This window comes from Pristis pectinata, chromosome 14, assembly GCF_009764475.1.
Source record: "Pristis pectinata isolate sPriPec2 chromosome 14, sPriPec2.1.pri, whole genome shotgun sequence".
Lineage (NCBI taxonomy): Eukaryota > Metazoa > Chordata > Chondrichthyes > Rhinopristiformes > Pristidae > Pristis > Pristis pectinata.
In genome coordinates, this window is record NC_067418.1 from 24,304,188 (window position 1) to 24,330,607 (window position 26,420).

Here is a 26,420-nt window from a genome sequence, read left to right on the forward strand (position 1 = left end):
ACAATTGATCACCTCCAAAAGTAAACACAAACTGTGACTATCTGTCAACAGTCAAGGATGTGTTTGGAACATCAAGTTTTTTACCTAACTGCAGGCCGAGCGCCGAGGTCAAGGACCGAGTTTAAAAGAGAGGCAAGCTCTAGCAGGAGCAGCCTTTCTGAGAAAGGATGTTTTGAGGTCAAAGTGCTGAGCTTGACGCCTAAATGCAGAGGCTTTGATGAGGGAGGCTTTGATGAGAAGGGTGAGCAGTGACAAGACAAATCAAGGTAAGGTCTTCTCTTTCTTTCTTTTTACCCAGAAGTAACTTGGGTGATAGAAATGGTAGTCAGTAGAGTGGTATGCTTCTCCTGTGAAACATGGGAGATCAGGGAGAGGTCAAGTTTCCCTGACAACGATATTTGCAGGAATTGTGTCCAGCTGCAGTTCCTCTCAGACCACGTGGATTGGTTAGAACAACAGTTGGAGGAACACACAGGAGGCAGAAAGTCTCATCGAGAGGAGTTTCAGGGAGGTCGTCACACCACAGGTTCAGCCAGATAGATGGGTGACTGCCAGGAGAGGCAGACAGATACTGCAGGAGCCCCCTGTGGCTATTCCCCTCTCCAACAAGGATACTGTTTTAAATTCTGTTGGAGGATGAGGGAGTGGCCTCTCAGGGGAAAGCAACAGCAGCAGCCAGATTACTGGTACCATGACAGGCTCTGCTGTTGTACTGCAAGATATTGGTCCCCTCCAGTTCAGATACGACCTGTCCCTCTTGTTCAGGTCACCTTTGCCACAGAAGAGATATCAATGGTCCAAGGAGCTGAAGCCCTCCCACCTGCACCAGCTCTTCAGCCACAGATTCACCTGCCTCATCCTAACAGTGATCACAGCTCCTTAAATTTCAAGATAGCTGTGAATGAGTATGGACCTTGCAGGAGAATATTAAATTGGAGCAGGGCAAATTACGGGAGCATTAGGCTGAAGCTAGGGAGGGTTAACTGGGAACAGCTGTATTTGGGCAAGTCCACATCTGACATGTGGAAGTTGTTTAAAGACCAACTGCACAAGAGTACAGGACAGGTATGTTCCAGTAAGAAGGAAGGACAAGGATGGCAAGCTAAGGGAAGCTTGGATTACGAGAGAGGTGGTGAATTTAGTCAAGAAGAAAAAGGACACATACATAAGGTTTAGGAAGCTAAAATCGAACAGAGCCCTTGAGGATTATAAAGAAGCTAGAAAAGAACTCAAGATGGGAATTAGGAGAGGGGCCATGAAAAGTCCTTGGCAAACAGGATTAAGGAGAATCCCAGGCATCCTATACATACATCAAGAGCAAGAGGATAACGAGAGAGGGTAGGACCACTCAAGGATAAAGGAGGGAACATGTGCTTGGAGGCGGAGGACATGGGCGAGGTCCTAAATGAGTACTTTGTGTCAGTATTTATCAAGGAGGAGGATGTGGAGGATAGTGGAATCAGTGTGGAGCATGCTTTTATGTAGGGCATTTTGAGATAAAGAAAGGGGTAGCGTTGGGTTTCTTGAAGAACGTTAAGGTGAATAAGTCTGCAGGGCCTGATGGGATGTGCCTCAGGTTACTGAGAGAGACAAGAGATAAGATTGCTGGGGCCTTGACCAAGACCTTTGTGTCCTCCCTAGCCTCAGGTGAGGTCCTGGAGGACTGGCGAGTAGCTAATGTTGTTCTGTTGTTCAAGAAGGAAAATAGGGATAATCCTGGAAACTATAGACCAGTGAGTCTCACATCAGTGGTAGGGAAGCTATTGGTGGATTCTTAGGGATAGTATTTATGAGCATTTGGAAAACCATGACTTAATTAGGGACAGTCAGCAAGGCTTTGTGCGGGACAAGTTACGTCTTACTAACTTGACTGAGTATTTCGAGGAGGTGATGAAGGTGATTGACGAAGGTAGAGCTGTGGATACTGCCTACATTGATTTTAGTAAGGTGTTCAAAAAGATGTGCGGCCAAGTTTTTGTTTGCACAGAGAGTGGTTGGTGCCTGGAATGCACTGCCAGAGGTGGCAGTGGAGGCAAATACGGTAGAGGCATTTAAGAGGCTCTTAACTAGGCACATGAATGTGCAGAGAATAGCGGCATTTGGGCATTGACTCAGCAGAAGGGATTAACTGGGCATTGAATTAGTTCAGCACAACATCATGGGCCAAAGGGCCTGTTCCTGTGCCATACTGTTCTGTGTTCAATTCCTACCCTCACCAGCAACTAGTACAGGGAGTAATGCAGACATTACAACCTTAGAAGCCCTGTTTTTTTTTAAATGTCTGCCAACTCCGTATATTCAATTTGCAAGACCCCATCCCTCTTCCTGCCAATGACGGTAGTACTCATATGGATCACAATCTCTGGTTGCCCACACTCCCCTTTCAGAATATCCTGCACCCACTCAGATACGACAGCAATGTTTAAGAGGCACTTAGACAGAGACATGAATAGATGGAGTATGGAGTGAAGCAGAGAGAGTCATGGTTGGTGCAGACATGTGGGCCAAAGGGCCTGTTCCTGTGCTTTACTGTGCATATTTTACTTTCCCTGATAGAAACAAAAATGAATGTTATTTCAGTAAACAGGGCAATTCAAGATTCTCAAGTTCAAAGAAGCTAAGGCTACAGTCAAAAAAAGCAACCAGAAGCAGTGCAAGCACTTTCAGAACAAAAAATCAAAGTGACTTTGAAAGGGGTGACCTACATAGAATCTACAAGGTACAAGTGTTGGCAATGGGACCAACTTCTAAAACGTCTGCAATAATTTATGAAAAACAGGACTTCTGAAGTTGCAATGTCAGGATTACTCCCTGTGTCAGGTGCTGTTGAGGCTAGGAATAGAACAAAAAAACATTACAGTTGGTTTGATTCTGAAAGAAAAATAACCACCTGACAATCCACAGATCATTACAGGGATCTGAACTCTAAAGGATGCCACAATCTGTGCTAGCTGCTTTGCATGCAGACACTAGTTCTAAACATCACTCATGCTTCAAGCTATAAAAATAAAACCTATCTAGGCAAATGTGCCTTCCAAAGCAGCAGGAAATGGCCAAATATTAACAGAAGGAAGGATGGCAAAAACCAATCATTGACATTCTCACTTTCCTCTTCACTTGCTAGAAGGAGAGCATAATAATTGAAGGTTGCAAAGATAACTAACACGATAAAAAATAATTTGAGCTACAATGCATAGTAACACCTATCATGGGACATCCTTGCTTAGTGTAGTTGAGAAGCTGGTTACTCAAGATTTGCACAAAGGCTTTAAATCCTTGCTGAGTCTACCCTGAGGGCCAGTGTGCTTGCTGCAGGATGAATGCCAAGAGCAGCGCACATACCTCTACACAGCATCTGCCAACTCACAAAAAACATTCAACACTATCAGCATGAGCAACATTTGTACGATCCAAAGTAAAATATGCTTGCATAAAGTTCTCCAGTTTTTACAAGGGTGCCAGGATGAAATAACACCCTCTATTCCGGAAGAATGTGAAACCTTGAATATCAACAACAATTTGTAGCAAGATTGTTTCTAGGCACCTAGAGGCTTCTTACGTTTTTCTCCATTATGCTTTCAAAAGCAGAGTACTTAGTGAAACAAAAATGGTAGTTTCTTTAGTATTACCTGGTTAAAACAAAAGCCATTTTACTCAATACATTGGTGTCGATTAGTGTCTTATAGTTGATGCCACAGGTGAACAGCAAGTTCTCTGACACTTGCAATAAATAATAGTATCATCAACATAAGGACTCAAGTCTCCTCTCACAACTTACTGACACCTCGGGAAACATGTATGCAACCAATGAATCACATTATAAATGTGAGCAATTCTTCTTTCTAGGCTCAAGTGCTACTTTGACAGACAATACACACACTAGCAAAGCCCGAGTAACCTTTGGCAAACTTACTGCACGTCCCTGGAGCAACAAGTAATCCTTTGTGAAGATCAAGGTATCAGTACATGGAGCTTGTATCTATTTACTATATTGTTATCAAAGATTATCTTCATAAAACTACACTGTGGACTGAGCAGCTTTAATCTTTGGAAGGACTACCATTCTAATAAGTTTAGCACACTAGCTACATCCAAATCCATAAGATCATTAGTCTACAGCTCATGCAGCAAATCCAGGTGTCAGTATGCTTTGTTGGTTGGTGAATGTCGAGTGAATGCCGCAAAACCGCATTCCTAGGGATGTGCTCTATGGGCAACTGAAGGACCAGGCTCAGTGCAGGGGAAGAGTCAAGCATTGCTTTACCAAGTAAGCAAAGCCTGCAGATGTTAAACATCACTCTTGATGGCAAGAATAAACTTTCCCATTGATATCAAATTGGGGAGGAGAAACAAACTGCAGCAGTCATGACTGGGAATCACTACAGAACTTAATATGAACACTGTAGACAAGGTAGGAAGTGGGAAACATCCCTTTTTTATTCAGATGAATGGACATGTAAATATTAGGAAGACACTGTTCCCCATCACAAACACCATTTCATAGCAGTGCCCTCCCTGTTGAACTCTGACTGCAACCCTGCAACCTTGATCAACAAATGAGCTGCTGGAGGAACTCAATGGATCAGGCAGCATCTGTGGAGGGAAATGGACAGTCGAATTTGGGGTTGAGACCCTTCATCTGGACTGAAAGACAGAGGGGAGATAGCCGGTATAAAGAGGTGAGGGGGAGGGGGTGGGACAAGTTTTTCACCTTCCTTTCGTAGCCCTTTGTTGTCTCCACTTATTACCTCCCAGCTCCTGTCGCCATCTCCATCCTTCCCCACACACCTGATTCCATCTGCCAATCAACCGCTCCTCACATGGATCCACCTATAGCTTGCCAGCTCTTGCCCCACCCTACCCCTTCACCTCTTCATACTGGCTATCTCCCCTCTACTCTTTCAGGCCAGATAAAGGATTTCGACCTGAAATATTGACTGTCCATTTCCCTCCGCGAACGCTGCCTGACCTGACAAGTTGCACCAGAAGTTCAATTTTTTTCTCCAGCTTCCAGTCTCTTCTCTCTCCTGCAAACTTGATGTCATATTTGACCCTGAAATTAGCCTCTCAAATGTGTTCCAAACTTTTGTGAGTATAACTGCAGCATCAACCAACTTTGTGTAATGTGAATACTTTAACACACTACAGAATTAACAGAGATGAACATTCCACATTTGTTAATGAAGAAACTATTCCTGACAATGTCAAAAGGATAGGTCAATGATGAAGCAGCTGCTCTGTGAATGCTCGCCTGAGACCACAAGGAATACCAACAGTAATGCCCTGGATCTGCAATGATTAGCCTGTGACAATCATGATCACCTTCATCAGTGGGGAGAGGGGAGGTGTTCCCATTGATTCGAGGTTTGCAATGGGCCTTTGTTGCCAATTCATTTGAATAGTGCTTGCTGCAAGCACAGTTACTCTCACTCCTCTTCTACATTTATGTTCATTTCAGATCAGGAACTGAGTTTTTAATATTTCATTTACATCCACTTCAAACTAGGCAGTGTCTAAAAGTTAATTTTACAATATTGATACATCAAACATCAAGGAACAACATCACATCCAGAGTACAACCCTGCCCAACTGAAAAGCAAACCCAAATACTTTGCCATTTCAAATAAATAACTGTGAAGTTTCAGCTTTCACCTACCTCCAGGATCACAGAGCACAGCAGATAATGAAGAAAAGAGAGATCCACAACCATTAACCACCACTATCTAGAATAATGAAAAATGTATTGAATGGATCATTCTTGTGATTAAGCATTTCATGTACAAGTATTACATTTGGGGGTGGGGGTGTGGAAAAGGAGGTGGGGGGGTGGGGTGAGGGTTGGCATTACACAAGTATCTGATAATCAATTATACAAACCAGTCCTGATACAGAGTCTCAACCTGAAATGCCGACTATTCCTTTGCCTCCACGGATGCTGCCTGACCCACAGAGTTCCTACAACAGTTTGTTTTTTGATACAAACCTCCCATGATTTTATCAAGTTTTGATCCACAAATTCTCACATTATTAACTTCATATTAGTTTTAGATTTACTCCTGCCCCCTCTTCCATTTATATGTTGGGGTAACATCATTGCATGGGTAAGTAGAATGCTTGGACTTGGACTAGGAGAAACCACTCTGTTACACCATCCATCAGAGTTGTGATAACGGCGTTTTATACTTTTCCTCTTGCAGCACTTTAGATGGAAGGAAAAGTAGCAGCTACTCAAACTCACTGTAATCACAGTTACTCTTAACCTCTTCCTTCCTAGACTGGAGAACATGTTGTTTACTTCTATCCATGCACTACCTTGGGATGTTCTTCATATCAGAAGTGCTGCACAAAAGTAAGCTTTCATGATTTCTAAGAAGTTTTATTCATTGTTCAAGTGTGAAAAGATAAATTTAGGCCTAGTACTAAAAAGCAGAAAGAAAACTGCACATACTAGAAAATTGATACAAGAACAAGACATGCTGAAGATTTCTGTGGAGAAAAACAGTTAATGTTTCAAGCCAACGACATTCTTATCGATCTGAAATAACGCTGTTTCCCCCTGTACAGTTCTTGCCTGACATGCTAAAGTTGTTGTGTTTGTAATCTCAGTACCAATCACGTTTGGGTTACAGGCAGCCATGACTCAAGTTCTGCTTTTGCACTGACATGGGGAATACTGACCATTGAATGCCTTTTCTGTAATCAGTGGATTGTAGCAATTCATTCATCTATATTATGTTAAGTTGTAAAGCAAACCATATAACTTGTGAATAGCTAATACCCATAACCTGCAAGAATTCAAACTTGTCTGCTATCTAGCAACACACGAGTTGTCTAGTGTCTCTCCTGCTTGTAGGGGGGGGGGGGTAAATAAATGTGATCTTTCAAGTTGGAATGCCGGGGGGGGGGGGGGTTTAAATGTTGCTCTCTGCAATAAATTTGATAATTTAGTGCAAGCAGGCTTAAGGTATCACAGAGCAGTTCTGATGAACAATTCAGCAGCCTGACTCACCAACTGAATCCACGAGTGGAATGATCACAAGGGCAAACCTCCAACACACTTTGCTATTGTTTATCTTGTTAATCAATGTCCTAACATTTTTTATTGCCTCAGTGAATATGTAGCAGGAACATTACCAGGATTGTGAACTTGACTGCACAATTTTATCATAGAATCAAAGAAATATACAACAACAGGCCCTTTCGTCCCACCTCATCTATGCCAACTGTGATGCCCATCTACTCTTAGTCCCACTTGCCTGCATGGAGGTCCATATCCCTCTATCCTTTCCTATCCAAATACCTGCCCAAGCGCCTTTAAAGAAAAGATGTAGGATTCTGCAGAGGTAGAAGAAGGTCGAGATTGTAAAACATGGCAAATATTTTGAACACATAAGGTCAGAAGAATGAGTGAGCAAAAAGAGGAAAGTTTAAACAAGTGGCAGGGAGGATGCTTGACAAATGGAAATCAGTTGCAAGAGGACTAGACCTGTTTCTCATGGGCAGAGGGGTCTGACTGGCATAAAATGCATTCTGTGAATGAGGTGGAAACATGCTGTTTTGATGAAGGACCAGATGTGGAATTTGAGATTCAGTTTAGGAATGACAGAACAACGAGGTTGCACACCATCTGGTTCAGACTGCAACTTATACCGAGAAGATTTGCCTGAAGTAAACACCACTTAGCACAAGAATTTCACTGGGTACATGTGCTAAACTCTACATTCTTCATAAACCAATTTTTTTCCCTCTGAAACAGCTAAACAAAAGCTTTTAGAAGAACATCACCAACATGCACAGAGGAACACGAAGCTCTCTGAATCATCTCCATCCTCACTATTCTGTTCAATAAAATTCAAGTTTAATATGCACAGATACTCCTTTTTTCTTTTTACTGGTTGCTCCATTACTCACGTTGTCGGGCTTGAGGTACACAGGTGCCTTACAGTGATGCGTCAAAAACTTTCCAACTTCCATTCGGAGGCTGAGGTGGCAGAAACGTGAAAAGACAAAAGGAATAAATTTGCCTTTTGTAAATTTCTCAATGTTGAAATTCTGACTTAAAGCAAAACACAATAAAAAAATTAAACAGATTAAAAGAAGAAAGTATTACAGTTTTATATAATTAAAGATTTTTATATTTCTTTCTTCATTCAAGGGATGTGATCACCATTCACAAGGTTAACATTTACTACCACTCTCGAATCATAGCTGTGAGCCTTCCTCAATGCTGTAAGGAGAGCAGTTCCAAGATTTTGTCCCAGTGGCAAAGAATGATGGAATACACATTCAGATCAGCACAGTGTGCAACTTGGAGTGGATCTGAAGCTGTTTTTCTTGTCCTTCTAGTTGGTAGAGGTTGCGCACTTGAGAGGTGCTATGAAAGAAGCCCTGGCCAATTTATGTGAGAAATACTGGAGATGGTACACTCCAGTGTCACATTAGACAGATGGGCAGCGCAGGAATCAAGTAGGTGACTTAATGCTGAATGGTATTGAGCTTCACTCATTAACCCACTGTATCAATGCTTGTCAAGAATCATCTATCTAGACTAATATAATTTTTCACCTTTCAGCATATAATCCTATAGGTTAAGGCATCAAATAATTTGCATTCACCACCTATTTAGACAGCTGTAACTTGCTGCCTGTCATTCTCTGGCTGAACCCTTTCCTGAATTTCCTCCTATTCCTTCTGCCAAATAACCTTTTCCTATACCCCCATGTTTGAACTTCCTGCCAATACAAGCATGTTCTTCCCATTTACCCAATGCAGACCCATCACAAATTAATACACCATTAATTGAAGTGTCAAGTTTGAAAAAGACAATTCACTGTTACAGAAGTAATTCAGTAAGAATTCCTACCTGGCACTATCTATGCTTGGATAGTGTTCTATAGCTTACCAAGTTACCATATTGACAACACAAGGCCCAAGCTGGTGTAGCTTCACTTTATTTTTGCCAGACAATGATTGGAGAAGGGGTGATGGGGGAAAGGTATCAGTGCTTAAACAAGAAATAAAGTACATGCTTCTCAGTGATATAACTACAAAACAGCATTAATAGTATTTGTGAATTATGTTCTTGATGTAATGGAAATTGGACGATTTTGATGAGATGATACCTTTCATGTCCCAAAATGTTTTACAGCCCACGTATTGCAGTCATTGTTCTTCTGTAAACAATGGACCAGTCATTATGTACATAAAACACTGAAAACAGCAAAGAGACACCAAAATGACTCAGAAATAAATGTTGGCCAAAGCAATGGGAGAAACCTGCACAACATTTTTTTTTGTTGGGAGGGCCAGGTTGGTAAACCACAACACTTCTGAGGGCGACTCACACTAATCTGGAGAATCCAAACTTCCTGTGAGACCCTTGTCATTTCATTCTGACCGTCCCTCCAACAGTGATGAAGTAACGATTTCCTCTAGTTTGATTTCATCGGTGATGAAGTAATAATTTCCTGCAGTTTTCCGCTGAATCTGTTTTAGGCCTATGAGCAATTTCATTCAATTCAATGCAGAGGGATGTCTCCAAGGAAAAGAGCCAAACTTTTTTTTAAGATTGAGTCATCAAACACATTTAATTCCTTATTGATGTTTCTGATGTTTTAAATGCTCTAATTATTTTTGAAATACTTTATTTTTATATTTTAAAAATGTAACACCTTTTTTTAAATGGTATAATGTCATTTGAAAGTTTTATTAAAGACTGGGGAAACAGCGTACCTGGCTGTCTAAGCACTCCTGTAGGTGGGCTTTTATTTTTAGCAGGAATACACAGGGCCTTTCTAATCAGGGACCAGCTTCACAGACCAAGTCGTTGCTATTAACATGTGCAAACAGAACAGCAATGAGCATTGGCAGCTTGCTGCTCACTGACACAGGTAGAACCATACTGAATTCTCCTGCAGACTGAATTGAGCCCATGGACCAAATGTGCATCATGGGCTTTTTGTCCCTGAAAAGATTTCCGCTAAATATCTAAACTGAAACATAATATCTCCAACAACAAGTACTGAAATATCAACCCAGAACATGTAGTCAACTCCTGTATTTGAACTTGAATCCACTGATTTTCAACTCAGTATGTGTTTCTGTCTACATGATTTAAAATCAATAAACAGCAAATAAAAATTACTCAGTACTCACAACTCTTGTCCTTTCCAGTTTGGATATTCCAAGAGTGGCAGGTCTATCTGAATTACGTCAGTCTGCGTCAACTGCAAAAAAAGAGCAATTACAATTCTATAGGACATGCTTAAACAGGAGTAATCATTCAATAACTATAAGTCTACAAGTCAGCTATGAAAATAGTTTGAATTTTGTTGTCTGTTGATTTGTACATTTAGGAGTTTTATATGAAAGATTCTATACATGAAACAGAAACACAACCATAAATCTTTCAAAGAAATCAAATGTAGGAACTTTCTGTAATATTCAAACAGATTACCAAGTGCCTTTAAAGTAATAAACATGAAATGCATTTGCAAACATGGCAGCTGAATTACTTTAAACATTAGAATTGGAAAATGTTGAATCAAGTAGGTTAAATTTAGTAAGGGCATTTAAACGTTTGGTCAAAAAAATGGATTTGAGAAGTTCTCAAAGGAAGCGGGAGATTTGGTGAAGCAAAGAACTTTTGAGGGGAATTTCAAAACAGTGAAATCCATATTGCTCTGGGCTTTGCTGTCTGCAGTGTAGTGATGAATTCACTAAGTAATCCTCAATCCTGAAGGACTGCCAAGCAGAAGAAGAAGAAAAAGAAGGAGGAAGAGGAAAAGAAATTTAAGTTCAAATCAAATGCGAGTCTTGGCTTGGGTGAAGTGGCATGTGGTTCCTGTACTAATAGATTAACTCACAGATTTTGTCACACTACGCAAGGATATAGTATTGCAACATAAAGTTAGTTCAAAAAAAACCAAGTCATACGTATTTTGTTTTACCCAAGCAAATAAATTCGGAATTTTTTTAAATCAATACTAGTATTATGTGATTGATAATTTCTATTTTTGAGCTCATGGCAAAATTACAAAAACAGCTTTGACACTAAGCTATAGACAGATGAACAAATCCTTTGTCGAAGATGTAGCTTTAATGAGTGCTCTGAAATAATCACAAAGGTTCGAGACTGGGCTGGTTTAGGGAAGGAATTCCAGAGCTCAAGGGCAATGCAGCTCCAGGCATGGCTCCTAACTGAGGAGCAACTAACAGTGAGGACATACAGAGGCCAGAATTGAAGCAGCACTGCAATCTCAGAGGGCTCTAGAATACAGAAACAGGGAGAAACAAGACCATGGTCTACACTGAAAAAAAGTTATATGTTAAATCCTATTCAGCCAATAATATGGTTATATTTTCCCAGATGACTTTTTCCAGAAATCTTTCTTTCGATGACGAACTAATGAATTCCAACTTCTACATTTATAATCAAAACTGGTTGCAATTTAATTGTCCACAAGTGGTAGCACAATGGGACCATAGCTTTGTATCCCACAAATATTCCTGCACTCTACCAAAAGTTAGTTTCTTTGCTTTCCAGACTGATGTTAATTTATAGCAAAAGTTAATGTATAAGATCAAAGGTATAACTTTAAAATGAAGACTGATTAATGATCATGCCTTAATCCAATTACATCATCCTTTAACTCCACTTAATTGCAAGATAACATTTGAGTTTGACAACCCAAATAACTATCACAAATGCAACTGGTTCTGCAAAAATTTTACAGAATCATTTTGAAGTATTACGACTAAGTACAGCTGCACTAGAAAGGATGTTTTTGGGTCAACACAGCAGAACAGCAACATATTGGGAATAGAATTAAACCACAATTTCTATTTCTTTGCCAAATCCAGTTCCGTTCCTCAGTTGTGGCATGCATCAAACAGAAGTCAAGTAGTTTTCTGAAGACAGGGCTTAGAAATGCAACACAAGATGATATATACGCTGGCAGCTTATTTTGGAAATAAAACTGATCTGGATGCAGCATGAGTCAACTGCTTGCCTGAGAATAGTTTTTCTAGTGGGGAAGGAAAAGGAACTAATACTGACTTGGGCATTCTTTAAACCAAAGTAGGACCGGCATTGGCTTTGAAAAGCAGCAAATATGAGCCCAATGCTGTCCTCTTGTGGCACTATCAGCAGTGGAAACCCTGCCTTTCCCTCTTCATTCTCCCCCTTGCCACTCTCTCTTCAAGAAGCTGAGAGGCTAATCACAAGAAACTAATGCTGCTTTCAATTCAATCAGCTCAGAGCATCAATCATGTGACATTCTGAGTTGGAGAGAGAAGTGTAAATGACTTCACTCCCTGTCAAAAGTCTACATTTTGATCTTTGGTTTCCAGAAAATAAACAAAAATGGCACCTAGTCCACAATATATTAAGTCATTCAGAATCCATTAAGTAGTTCAGAACAGGAACCAGTATATGTTCCATGAATACCAAGTACTCCAAACTGCTTTAAAGCTGATGAATTATGTTATTGTCACTATTTTAATGCAGGCAAGCACAAAAGTCCGTCTGTATGCAGCACGATCCCATTAACAGCAAAGTGACAAATTACCCATTGACGACATGTTTGAAGGTCTCATTTAAATATGGTTTCACTCTGCAATGCATTTCTCTTGTGAGCTGGTATTTATTTTTTTTAAATAAGAATTGTGCATCACAGTTGGATGAATTGCTCTGTGATATTAACAAATCATTTAAAAAGTTCCAGTGAAAACTGTCACTTGCTATCTCCAAACATCTGTACCATATTTAATAACTTCAAATTTCCTAGGGTTAGTGAGTTTTCCATTTCCTGTTTTTGTTGTTCAGGAATGCTGATAAATAATCAAATAAAGCATTAATACCGGATTCCCATTAAAGCTTAGCAAAGTTTTGCGTCTATCCTCTGTCTCCATGTGATAAAACTCCCACCAATTAACATCTTATACTTACAATTGACATCTGATTGGATAGTTAGAAGTTGATTTTCCTTGAACAAAGATAGTCTTATAAACTTCTATCTGTACTTAAATTTTCAAATTAAAGGATATGATCCTGATGTGGGCAAATGGGATTAGTACAGATGGGGAAAATGTGGGCAAGTACACGGTGGGCTGAAGGTCCCACTTCTGTGCTGTACAACTCTATGATTATAACTCTTATTTCTTAAAGCTACAGTCTGCTGTACTCTTATTTCTTAAAGTTATGGTCATGTAATGATGTGGACAAATTGCTGGTTTGTGAAATTTCTCCACTAAACTCCTAGCAGTCTACCAACCAACAGACTATGATCAAAACTGATTTGGAAGAAATGCAAAATGGTTTTATTATCAAAAGTGAGAAACATTCTAATCTGCAGTGTAAAATTTGGAATCTTGTGCAAAATGTCATTAATACTGGAAATGATATTGAAATTGTGCTTTGAAGGATATAATATTTTAAAAGAGCTTTCACATGGCTGAAGTACAAATGGACATACCCTTTTGGAAAGCAGATCAAAGCACAGCTTGTTTTCACTGGTTCCCAGATTAATAATGCCCTGGAAGGATAAAAGCAAAACAAATATAATAATACATACCATCTGAACAAAACAAAACTATATTCAAACATACTTTAGAAAACTCCCCCATGATGTTACTGCGAGGTGGCTCCAATTCCAGTCAACAAGTCAAACTCAATTTAAGGCACATAGAATACATGTGAATTTTCACTGCCTGTGATATGGAACATTGGTAATTACCCAATTTACAAGTAACAAACTTTATTTAAAACAATCACAGGCCTTGCTCGAAATGAGTTTGGCAGCTCACTGAAACAAGCAGTTTTTGCTGAGTTATCAGAAGGGAAAGGAGAAAATATTCCTCTGGTCTCTGTGTATCAGCCATGCTATAAACATCTATCACACTATGATTTCCAGGAACACCAACAGAAATAAAAAACAAAGGACATTGTTACTGGCAAGTAATGACCAAAGCAAGCCTTTCCCCTGAAATTTAATAAATGTAAGATTAGCATGCCCAGTTAAAACAATTGGTTAACGATGCAATTAAGTGGTACAATAAATCACAACTCAATAACTGATTCTGCACGTCTAAAAATACTTTATAGATCTCTGTACACTTTTAAAAACAGCAATTAGAAAGTTATTCATTATTTCCATCAATAACTAACATTTCCAAGTAGAATGATGAATTAAACCAAATCAAATTTCAACAATATGGTTTTTAAACTTTCCTACTGACTGCAAAGGTATGAACATTAAGCTGCTTGGTGTTGTGATGCAAGGGGATCAACACTAGAGAGAAATAGAAACAACTTTAACCACTACTGAGAAAGCTGCTTCAAGAACTTTTCATGGGTAAGTGCAGTGATCTAGAGTGGGGTACATAGGCAATAAACCTGTGTGCAAATTAGTGTCAAAAGGAAACTTCTGAAACTTAATGTACAATATTCAGAATGAACTCAACAATGTTAATGTGATCAAGACTAGAACACTTCTCATATGTATCCAACTACAAGGTGAGTAAACCCAAGCACCAAGGCACTTGTGCATCAATTTACCACCGTCTCCACATAATATTAGAATCCTAAAAATTGTGCTAGATTTGTAAGCTTTATGTTGTGCAAATTACTTTTTCCATTCAGACCCAAAATTTCTTAAGTAGATTCTTCTAACTGTGTCTTAATGAACAAAGCACAGAACCCTAGTTAAAAATCTGTTAACCAATTCTATCTGAAATAGTGTATGGATAGCTAAATGCCCTGAACAACAAGGAAATGAATACAACCCCTCAAACTAACATAGTATTTCAGACCTACAACTGGTTATTTAACATTGCTTAACAGACTCACATTAGGATTTTTATCTTCATCGTACTTATCTGCATGATAGGCGGCATAATCTTTCTGAAATGTTGCACTAAAATTATTAATTTCATTTCCTCTTTTTGATAGATAAATACTTGACTGAAGGTGCTGGAATGTTGGATTCAGTTCTGCATGAGCCACAACATCTCTCAATCCATTAGGTAAAGGTTTGTTCTGATGCTGCAGCACTCTGCTGCTACCATCTTTAGAGGTGGAAGCCCAGCTTGGGCCACCAACTGTTTCAGTGGCTTGATCAGAAGGCTGTGAAAAGACCTGGCCGAGGTCCAAGCCCAAAGTCTGTATGGAGCCACCATGTCGAAGTGCATTCACCATCTGAGCAAATATTGTGAACATTCTGTACTCGTGCTCCCTTTCCAGTTCCATCCGACGCTGTTCCAATTGCATCCGCCTATCTTCTAGTTCCATGTCCCGTTGCATTCTGCGTTCCTCCATTTGTAGGAAACGTTCCTCCACTACTCTCTGTGCTGTTAGAAATTTGAGAAGAATGTCATCTAAGGGATCCTTCACCCGGGGTGGCTTCCTTTTCCGGCGAAGTCTGTGAAGGGTAGAAAATGCAGGCCCTGAAGTGTGCATTCCAGAAGAGCTGCCACCTATATTTGGATTGACATAGTCTGAAATAAAGAAATGCAGACTTAATCAAAAACACATGCCTTATTTTTCCAAAAAAAGTGCAAAACTGCAAAGAAAATAAGGATAGATTTTTAAAAATACAAGATCAGAATAGAAATCCACAAGGCTACTTTGGTTTAGGTTGTGCAATGCTGCTGGGCAGGAAACTGCATGCAGCCATTCATCTCGAAAAGTAGGTTTCTTTTAAATGCAATACTGTGAGCGATAATAAATGAGGATGAAATAATCCACTAGCTGTGGGTTCCAAGTCCTAAAAGGAGAAAGGATGTGGTGAAGCAGACGAATAGTTCCTCTCAGATGCCAGCAAAAAAAAATATTCAATCAAAGTTGGTTATACACACAATTAGTAACTTGTTTATTCATTCAATCTTTAATCTGCCCATCATTTCTCTCTCCCCCCCCCCCCCCATAAAATGCAGCAATGATCAAGATGGGTTATATGTTATAAGGGATGCTGCCTCCTAAAATCTGTGAAATGAGTTTATGATAAAATCTGTGGAACAGATATTATATGACGCTTCCAATAATTGGGTCCCACTGAGGAACAATACCCAATGCTATTATTTGATGTTAGTATTGAATAGGTTTTCCCAGTTTCACTAACTTGAATGCAATAAATTCAGTGAACCGCTAACTTTTGCCGAGAAACATTGACTATTCCACAAACTTTCAAATGCAGCAGCAGCTGTGGTCAATGCAATGCATCCACACAACTGGATGATGCTTGATGAAATATTTCACTCTCTAAAGCCCACTATAAGTCACACCAATACCTACAGAATTTGAAATTCTGATAGCCCAAGTTAGAGCAAAACATGGTCACTTAAAACAATTTATTTGTGGTCATAATAAACAACCATTACATTTAAAGAAATTATCTAAGATTGAACTCGTGCATCAGAATGAGCTCAGTGATACCATCCTCCCCTCAGAAGGTTCCAAGCATGTTCTACTTCAGGATTTGCACACATCATAGGCCGTCTCTTCTCCCAAATATTGCCCCTTCCACCTGGGACAGCAGGCACATCAGAACACAACCACTTCCAAATTCCTTCTGCTTCATATGCAGTGCTGACTTGCAAATAACTGGCTGCTCCTTCAATTAAATGGGCAATAAACATCAGCCTTGGCAGCAATGTTTGCATCCCTAAAATGTGTAAATAAGTAGCAGTGGTAAGGGATTGGTGTACTATTGAAATCCTGACATTTGGAAGTGATGTTTTGTTTTGGATGAGACTTTCAAGTTCTCATAAAACATCAAAGAACAGGGAAGTTCGCCCAATATCCTGGTCAATATTTTTTCTCAACCAGCATTACCAAAATAGGTTATCTTTTCAGCATTGCAACGCTGCATGTAAAAATCTGCTGTGCACAAATTGGCTGACATGTTTCCTTATACCGTGCGGACAGTTCAAAAAAACACTACATTAGTTAGAAAAGCATTTTGTGCTGTCTTCAGGCTGTGATAGAACTATTTAAATACAAGATCATTGTTTTACAACTCCAACTAATCAAAAGGAAATGAAACCTTTGCTTGCCGTTAAAGAGATACAGACTTCCATATCCAGGTTAATTGTTTCAAATTCACTCACATGCAGTCTATTCCTGGACAAATACACGAGTATTTTTTTCAAATCTATGTCAGCCTGAAACAATATCGACAAAGAATTACTGAACAAAAAGGCTCAAAAGAATAACAATTAACATGGTTAATGTTCCTGGGGCAAATCCCCCAGCAACCAACGGAAATCTTAAGCCACAGTTTAAAAGTACCTGCTTAATTTTCAGAACCTTCCAACTATAGCATGCCTTCAGCATGTGCCAAGCATGTTTCAGCTGCAATCTGTGTTCTACATGTCGGGCAAAGTACAAGTGTCTGAGTAGCTACTGATTTACCAATTAACACCTTAAGTCACAAGGGCACATGATCTCAGAGCGAGTGGCACCTCAACGTTACGTTGAGAATGGGCTATAAAGCACCATGGTTTAATCCTTTTTATTTGGTTTTATTTCCCTTGTAACTTAAACTCAATTTAATTTCTCTAATAAACTGCAAATTCACTAGGCACTTGCTACTCTGATTAATCCAGCCCACTTTCAAATCAAAATATAGTCTATTCCAAAAGATAAAATTGCTCCCTGTTCTTTTTCACACCCTCAAATTATTGTTTAATCTACTAATGATGCTGAGCCAAAATCTCGGTCGAATTAAAAGCACGTTGAACAAGCTGCAAAATACTTTATCTTATCCACTGCTACATTTATTTATTCCCTGTGAAGGTAGCATCAGAGGACCCAATGACCATGGTACTAAACAATCAGTAGTGTTTTTTTAAAAATGTCCATTGTTGGATGTGGGTGCCAGTAAAAAATTGCCCTTGAAAAAGGGGTGGTGGTGGTTGTTGGAGTCCTTCACCCTTCTAAATATAGAGTTCACATTTGGCCAGATTAGGTCAGGCCAAGCCTGTGCAGCACAGAATGGCTTATTGAAATGCCTATCCCTTGCCCATTCAACAGCAACCAATGCAGAGTGTACAAGGATAACGTGAAATAGGGAATTGAAAAACTCCAAGTATCTTTCCACTAAAAACTGGTAAAGGCAGAGACTATCACAAAATGAGAGAATAATACAGCTTTAAAAAGAAAAAAAATCCAAATACTATGTATTGATTTTGGATGGAGCAATCAAATTGCATGGAAAACTACACAAAACCTTGAAGAGGTTCAAACTTTTTTCAAACTTTTTAAAAGAAATGCAGAGGGGAAAGAGTTGAAGGGAATATTGGGAGAATACCCGAGGATTAGTGTGAGTGGGTGCTTGATGGTCGGCACAAACTTGGTAATCCAAAGGGCCTGTTTCTGTGCAGTATGACGATGAACTCCACGACTCTGTTATTATCTTACTTTCAGATGATATGTATAATTTCCCAGAACAAATGGTTTGTATGATTAACAAAGTCTTAAAAGGATAAAAGCATAACATTACTTATGATGGAGAAAACAGCACGTCGAGTTCATCAGAGGTCTTAGAATTATCTCGGTACGAGGTTACAATTTGATATCCTGTGATCAAAAGGGTAAACTTTACCTTAATGCCCTGAGTATGTGGAGGACTGTGAGCTGACTCACAGCTGAGAAATGCTTCAGTCCCTTTGAGTGAATCTGAAAATCCTGAGCTGAATGCACATATTTTTCTTGAGTTGCTCAATATATGAATGATATTACCTTTTTTGAGGATTTAACTAATTTGATACTTTTAGCCGAATATATTGTCTCACGGCACGTTGAACAACACTGAAAACAACTCTCTACGATTTGGTTAACTGATGTCTTATTTTGGGGCATGATTATTCTTGTTTAGGGCAATTCTTAAAGTTTCTGAGAGCTAAGTTGATCATCCCAGATCCCTTGAAAATCAAGCGCCCTAGACACTGGAAATCTGAAATAAAAACAAAAAGCTAGAAACAATTAGCAGGTCAGGCGACATCAGTGGAAAGAGAAACAGAGTAAATGCTTCAGAGTGAAGACACTTCAGCAGACCCTTCTTCAAATGGGAAAATTAACTCTGTTTCTCTTTCAGCTGCGTGACCAGAATTTTCGGTTTATCCCCTAACTCATTGTTTAGTTATATTCTTATAAATTTGGCCAACTATACTTCAGTGAAGTCCACCATGGCTCTTGTTGTCATCATCTTTTTTAGACTTAGCTAAATATCTTCAAGGATTTAATTGGTCAAATTGCCTATTATTGCAAAGATAATCTCTTGTAGTTCCAAGGATTGCTTCTAATCTTTTTAGCTTTGAGGGATTCATGTGACTTATTTAAACTTCATATCTAAAAAAAATCCATAAATTCTAACTCATTAACACACCAACCCAGTGCCGTACTGGAATGTTAACCAGGATTATTTGCTTAAACTTTCTAAGTGGGACACTGTAGTTGTCATTTAGAGCAAGGGGTTCCCACTGAACAATGGCCAAAATTGCAGAAGCTAATGTTAGCATTATTGATCTTCTTAACCTTTATTAACGATCTTGCATCAGGAAAACATTCCAGAATTTCAATAATGACACAAAATAGTATATACAAATATTTCCTTTTTCAAACTGCACACTGAAAATAGTTACAAAAATGACCAATATTACAGAGAAATAGATTAATTGTAGAATAATAATTTCTCCAACTTAAAATGAAAGTATCATACTAACAGGTATATTAAAAAAGGAAGGCAATAACACTTTGGATTAACAGTCTACAAACACACGTAGACTGAATAGCGAATGGCCCCTGTGGTGCAGATGCTTTTCAATATAGAAAAATCCATTCCAGCTTGATCAACTTCAGACAAGTATACGTGACACAAGGTTTACCTCTCAAGGGTGCAGAGCTGAAAGAGCAAAGGTCTTAATTCACAAGATATTGTAAATCCATGACCATTATCAGGGGAATGAATGTGAAAGCGAAGAGCTAAGATATATAGCTAAACCACTGTACAATTCTCATCATGTACAAGACCTTTATTCAGCAACATCTACAATATTGTGCCCAATTTGAGTCAGTTACATAATTCTAGGGTTACCAAGGCCCTGAAAATATCCAAAGCAGGGCAGTGTATTAATACAGAATTTAAAATGGTTAACAAAATAGGTAGTTTTCCTTTCAATAAAAGGGAAGAAGTTAGTCTTTGGTGCTACAACTAAAAGTTTGCAAGAGTACCAGCTGCAAGTTGTACAGACTTCCTATTGCAGATACTGTAGATAGACACCACCCACCCAGGTCATTCTCTCTTCTCTCCTCTTCCATCAGGTAGAAGATACAGGAGCCTGAGGGCATGTACCAACAGACTTAAGGACAGCTTCTACCCCACTGTGATAAGACTATTGAACGGTTCCCTTATACAATGAGATGGACTGTGACCTCACAATCTACCTTGTTGTGACCTTGCACGTTATTGCACTGCACTTTCTCTGTAGCTGTGACACTTTACTCTGTACTGTTATTGTTTTTACCTGTACTACATCAATGCACTCTGTACTAACCCAATGTAACTGCACTGTGTGGTGAATTGACCTGTATGATCGGCATGCAGGACAAGTTTTTCACTGTACCTCGGTACGAGTGACAATAATAAACCAATTCCAATACATAGCTGGTCTTTTCTGATAATTTTTCCATGTACCACATATATATAAATTCCTGTTATTCCCTTTATGAAGGCCAAACTGACGTTAGTTACCCAAAGTGCCATTTAAAAGACATAGATGGCATAATTCAACCAAATTAAATCCTCCAGCTACATATAAAGATTCATACAAAAGGCTTCATAAGACCAGCAAATGCCAGTGAATGGAAGCACACATCACATGACTGCAATTTCTCTGCAGCGTTGGCTGGTCAAGAATAGTAAGGTTCTGTTGTACTATTAAGAATGGATTTTTGTGAAATGCACATTTTTTTTTAAACAGGCTGCTCAGATCAAAACAAATATTTCAGTATTTTAAGCATCTTTAGAGTGAACAGAAAACAGAAAAATAAAAATTGAGGGAAAATGAGAGCAAGAGCCAAGGAGGGAAAGAGGTGCAGTGGGCCCAAGTGATGTGACGGGAGAGGCTGGAGTTATGGGTTAATAGACAATTAAAGGGAAGGACTGAGCGTCACAGGTTTGTGGGGTTGCTGCCAAGGTAATGATTTGGGATGATTAACATTGTCTGGAATTGAGCCAAGGGGTTTCTGGAGGGAGGTGGATAGGGGCCGGAGAGGAGCTAAAATGAGGGAAGAGAAGGGGAAGAAAGAGAAGTCAAGAAGGTGGGAGAGAGCAAGAAGAAGAGCCAGCAGTGGAGAAAGGGAGAGAGGTAGGAGACAAAGAAAGTTAGAAATAGATAAAGACAAAAAGAAATGAGAGGCTGAAAATTTGACAGTAAAAAGTCAGAGAGAGAAAAAGATAGAGCATAAAAGCTCTGTTAAGTACCAACCTGATGGAGAAATGGTATTCTCTGTTGGAACATCCACCCTAATAGCTGATGACCCATCATGTTGTCCTCCTTCCAACAGACTCCCATCCATTCCATGATCATCTCCACTCTGCTGGAGTACAAGAGAGGGGGGTGGTTCAGGTGTCTCACTGTGCTCATCTGAATCCACTTCTTCACATTTAATATCCATTAGTTCCTGAGGATGATGTGAATGAGAAATACCAAGTGGAGGAGAAGTCAGATGATGGTGGTGATGATGATGAATGTACCCATCTCCTGCTGCCAGAATACCTGGTGGTATCTGTTGTGTTATCACTGTGTTACCTACAGTACTATAACAAATATTTGGTCTGTTGGACAGCACTCTATCCATCACCTCAAAGAACTTCCAGGTTCTGCCACCCCTACAGATTTTGTTGTTATCCTTAATTCTTCTGTATTCAAGTTTCATCTTTTTGATCTTCTCCCGACACTGGTCTCCTGTTCTGTGGATACCTTTTTCCCTCAAGACTTCAGCTATCCTGTTGAAGACATGCTGGTTCCTCAGGCAACTCTCCAACTCCATCTGAACAGATTCATCAGCCCAAAGCTGCAGCAACTCCACCACCTCAGGATCTGACCAGTTACTTCCTCGCTCATACTTTTTGCCTCGGAAATCCATCACATCTCACTAGGCTGGAAGACATTAAGTGTGAAATTATGCATCTTAAATGCTTATCTGCAATGTCATTTTACAATCCAGGAAAACATACTAAGTGAAATGTTCATGTTCACAATCAAGTCATGACAGGTTTTTTAAATAATCCAAGCTCCCTGAATCAATGTAACATCCATCTATTAATTGTATGGAAATTACAAAGCAAGATATAGCGAGGAGCAGTTGGTAAAATAACAACTTCTATATACAATAAATCAGAGTAGATGTGTGGCTATCATGAACCTGAGCTAATATTGCAGTTTGAAACATAATTTAACTTAAAAATTCTCAATCAGTTCAGTGTTATGACTGTGTGAAGTACACACTACATAGGTTATAGATATACTTGAGGGGGAATGGAAATAATTCACATTGGCATCAGGCTATCCAAAAGCAGTAGGATTAGAGGAAGAAAACTGGTCTAGAATAACAATGCGCATCCATTCTCTGGTTTGTGGGGAAGATACCACGTAAACCATACTGCAATCAAAACTGTTTCAATGAAAACAATTCAAGATTAATATCATTGATTGTTGAGAAACTGGCTGCATTCTTATAAAACCAGCTTTCCTTATGTTCATATATTAAAAATAAGAAATAGGAGTAGGCCAATTGGACCGTCAAGTGTTCTCAGCCATTCAATAAGATGATTCATGTCCTCAACATTAATTTCCTGCTACTTCCCCATACACATTGACTCCCTTGTAGTTCAAATGTATGTCAATTTCCACCTTAAATATATTCATTGACTATCTCCCAGATCAATGGGGTACGGAATTCCAACAAGTCATAACCTTCCAAGAAAAAATATCCTCTTCATGTCCATCTTGACGGGCCATACCTTTTTCTGAAATGATTTTATAGATACCCCCATTAAGGGAAACATCCTCTCAAAATCAACCCTGTTAATCCCCCTTGGAATCATACACATTCGAGTAAGACCCTACCTCATTCTTTGAAACTCTAATAAGACCAATCTGCTCCACCTCTCTTCATACATCAATCCCTCCCTCCCATGAATCAACCTAATGAAGCATTTCTGCACTGCTTCCATTCCAAGTATATCCTTCCTTAAATATGGAGACCAAGGTGTGGACTCACCAGCACCCTGTAAAATTGTGTCAGAACTTCCCTACTCTTACACCCTTTGCAAAGAAGGCCAACATACATTCCAAATTACTCTCTGTACCCAAATGCCAATCCTTTGAGTTTCATGCACCAGGATCCCAAATCCCTTTAAACTACAATATTTTGTGGTCTCAAATGATTTAAATAATAATTTGCTTTTTTCTTTCTTCCTTCCAACAATGTATTCCAGTTGCCAACTTTTCACCCATTTGCTTAGCCTATCTATATCCCTTTATAGGCTCTTTCAGTCCACTTCATGACCTACCAACCCAATTGAATAGAGATAATACAATATATTGAGATTCCTTTCTGGGATAGCTCAATCAATGTACCAGAAAAACAGATTATATATCACAAGTAACAACCTTTAGACGCACAACCATTATTCAGTTACTAATAAAGAGCAAGAAGCACATGTTTATTTTTGTTTTTTAACAATTACACCTGTGGCCATTCATAGTAAATTCCAGATATTGATAACAAGTATACTGAACAGTTGAAAATAATGTTAGAGCTGAGAGAGAGTAAGAACTGAGTGGATGTCAGTGAGCTGTGTTGGGATTAATACTGTCACCACAGTAAACCATTAAGTTAAAATCAAATGCACATTACACTAAATTAGAAAAGACAGTTGAATAGAAGCAGAGAGTTCAGTTCAAAACGTCACTGAACACGGTGTGTAATTATACCAAACAATGAATAATTCAGGCAACCATGAGGTACTATATATTGGAAAGAAAATTAAATAAGAAACATGTTCCATGAATGGCATTAAAATAACTGAGAACTTGGAAGTAGCCAAGAAGCCTTTGTTCAACATGTTAAATTAATGCAGTGTAGCAATCACAAACCCGCCAAACATATAATACAACTCAGAAGATCAAAATTTGGGGTTCTGATCAGGCCACACCTTGTTCCTGACACATGGGACTTATTGAAACATTGAATGCAGTTAAACAGAGAGTCAAGCCTGATAACTAATGTGGAGTCTGAATTATGAGATGAGCTTATTTAAATTTAGGTATTTTAATCATAAAAGAAGCTATTTAATATGCTATTTTAAATGAATCATAAAGAAAATGAAAATGTAATGCCACAATACTATTTTAAATTAAAGTTCAGAAGTGGGTTAGAAACAGAGACTAAAACAAAGTTAATTTTAGGACAGAAATCAGTAAATTCTTCAGACAAGGTGATCAAACTTGAAGAGTAGGGAAAGTCAACACCCTGGAATCAGTTTGAATGGTTTAATGGGAAAAAAAAAGTGAATTTGTATATTTTCCCTGACATAATCCAAAAATGTTGCTTGATGATTGGGGGTACTTTCACCAATAGCTTGAATTTTTTTTTATTATTTCAGACTTCCAGCATCTGCAGTTTTTCTTGGAGAGCACAGGGTTTTGAGACTGAAGCAATGACTTGCTCAAGTTTGGCAGCTCTTTAAAGGACAGGCACCACTCTGACCTGCACAGCTGTATAATCCGCTTTTTGGGGTCAGCTATGGTTCAGCGGATCACAGCTGCACCAAGGAATCAGAAGGTTAGGGTTCAAGTCCCACCCCAAGAGATTTTAACACTTAGTGGGACTGAGGAAGTGCAGAATTGTGGGAGGTGTCATCTTCTGGGTAAGACATAAGCTGCAGATCCATCTGCCCTCTCAATTGCATTATTTTAGAGGAGCAGACAAGTTGCTGCTGGTATTCTGGCTCTGCGGTTATGCTTCGATCAACAGCTGTCCATTATCACTTTGCTATTATGGATGATTGCCTGCATTCATCAGGAGTTTAAAAAGTACTGCACTAACTACAAATCGATTCTGGCCTCCCAAAGTTGTTGAAGATGATATTTAACTTCAATCTTCCTCCTTTCCTTTATAATTATTATTACTCCTGAATACCATTTTGCCTACCAACCAAAACAAAAAAGGTACTGACACATTTTCTTGCAAACAAAGTAAAATCAACTATGTTGTCAAAAATTGGAAAGGAACTAATTTTAAAGTGGGAAATGAATGCGAATCAACGATTGCCCGTTCTGGTAGAACGTGTGTCATTGTGTGTGCAGACTGATTCTGCTGTAAATGCAGGAAGTGCCAGAAGATGCAGGCTGGGTTGGACCGGGCTGGTAGGAACGTTGGCTGTTGTGACTTGGAAAACTAGTTGTTTGCCTCGGGAATGAATGATACCCAAGACGCGGAAGAAGCAGTGCAGTAACTTGGTAATAAATTCTTTCTGGTAACAATATAACTGTCTACAATAACAGAAACGCACAGCTCCGCAATCAGCAACACCTTTCAAAACGAAGTCCGTTACCATCCCCACAACAAAACAAATGGACATCTTCATTTTTAACAATGCAGTAGTTAAAAATCTTTGCATTTTGGCTGGGTTTTATTTTGCCACTTCAATTTCATCCAACATCTCTGCATTTTATTTGCAGCTTGTTTCAGAACTTCAGTGAGGCGGTATTTCGTTCCTGTACATCACCTGGGGGAGTTGTCATCAGATCAATCTCCAAGTACCAGAAGCACCGACCTCGGCTTTGCTTCATCCCGGTTATCCCGGGTTTGTCTCGCCCAAATCCACCGACTTCTCCCACTTGCTTGGGCGGGTGCATTGGCCAATTTACCTCATGAGCGTGGTGATCTGCGATGTCCTTGCCGGTCGCCTTTGTTTGCTCTGTCAGTGTATGAAGAGTTAGCGGGGTCCGGACTGGCCCGGTCCCGCTGACACATTCAGCCAATTTGTTTCGCCACAAGTGATTTACATCCGGGTTGACGGCACATGCGTGCTGTCCTTATTCCGGGATAACTTTGGTCCGTGTCAGTCAGTCAGTGGCTGCTGCCGTGTGAGGAGAGCCAGTGGAAACAGAGCGAGAGAAAGTGAGGGAGATACAGGGCGAGTGGAGAGCTGGCGCTCGGCTCCGCAGCACTCCCGATGGTAGGGGCTGGCAGCACAACACACAGCTTCAAAGTTAGATCACTGAGGCACACGAAACCACCATGCTTTGAGAAATAATAATGCTAACTAAATACTTTTTAGCAGTTCTGCCACGAATGTGTATGTGGGGGGTTATAAATCAGTGCGAGTCCCTGAACATCCATTGACAAA

At 39.4% G+C, this 26,420-nt stretch overlaps 1 protein-coding gene across 4 annotated transcripts in view; it reads right to left on the minus strand.

The window, feature by feature from the left end:
* The window catches only part of accs (1-aminocyclopropane-1-carboxylate synthase homolog (Arabidopsis)(non-functional)), a 44,843-nt gene extending 18,794 nt beyond the window's left edge, over positions 1–26,049 (minus strand). For 3 of the 4 annotated variants that reach the window (XR_007957428.1, XR_007957429.1, XM_052029157.1), the window contains exons 1-7: positions 25,939–26,049; positions 21,487–22,161; positions 14,849–15,495; positions 13,476–13,535; positions 10,156–10,226; positions 7,912–7,981; positions 5,657–5,723 (exon numbers count right to left, since the gene is read on the minus strand). Coding sequence is in view for 2 of the 4 variants with exons in the window: in XM_052029157.1 (XP_051885117.1) it covers positions 5,657–5,723; positions 7,912–7,981; positions 10,156–10,226; positions 13,476–13,535; positions 14,849–15,495; positions 21,487–22,147 (1,576 nt within the window). In the remaining 2 variants the exon portion in view is untranslated. Of the gene's footprint in view, positions 1–5,656; positions 5,724–7,911; positions 7,982–10,155; positions 10,227–13,475; positions 13,536–14,848; positions 15,496–21,486; positions 22,162–25,796 lie in introns of all 4 variants that reach the window. The other variant, XM_052029158.1, reaches the window with a different exon arrangement.
* Between the last annotated feature and the right edge of the window lie 371 nt (positions 26,050–26,420).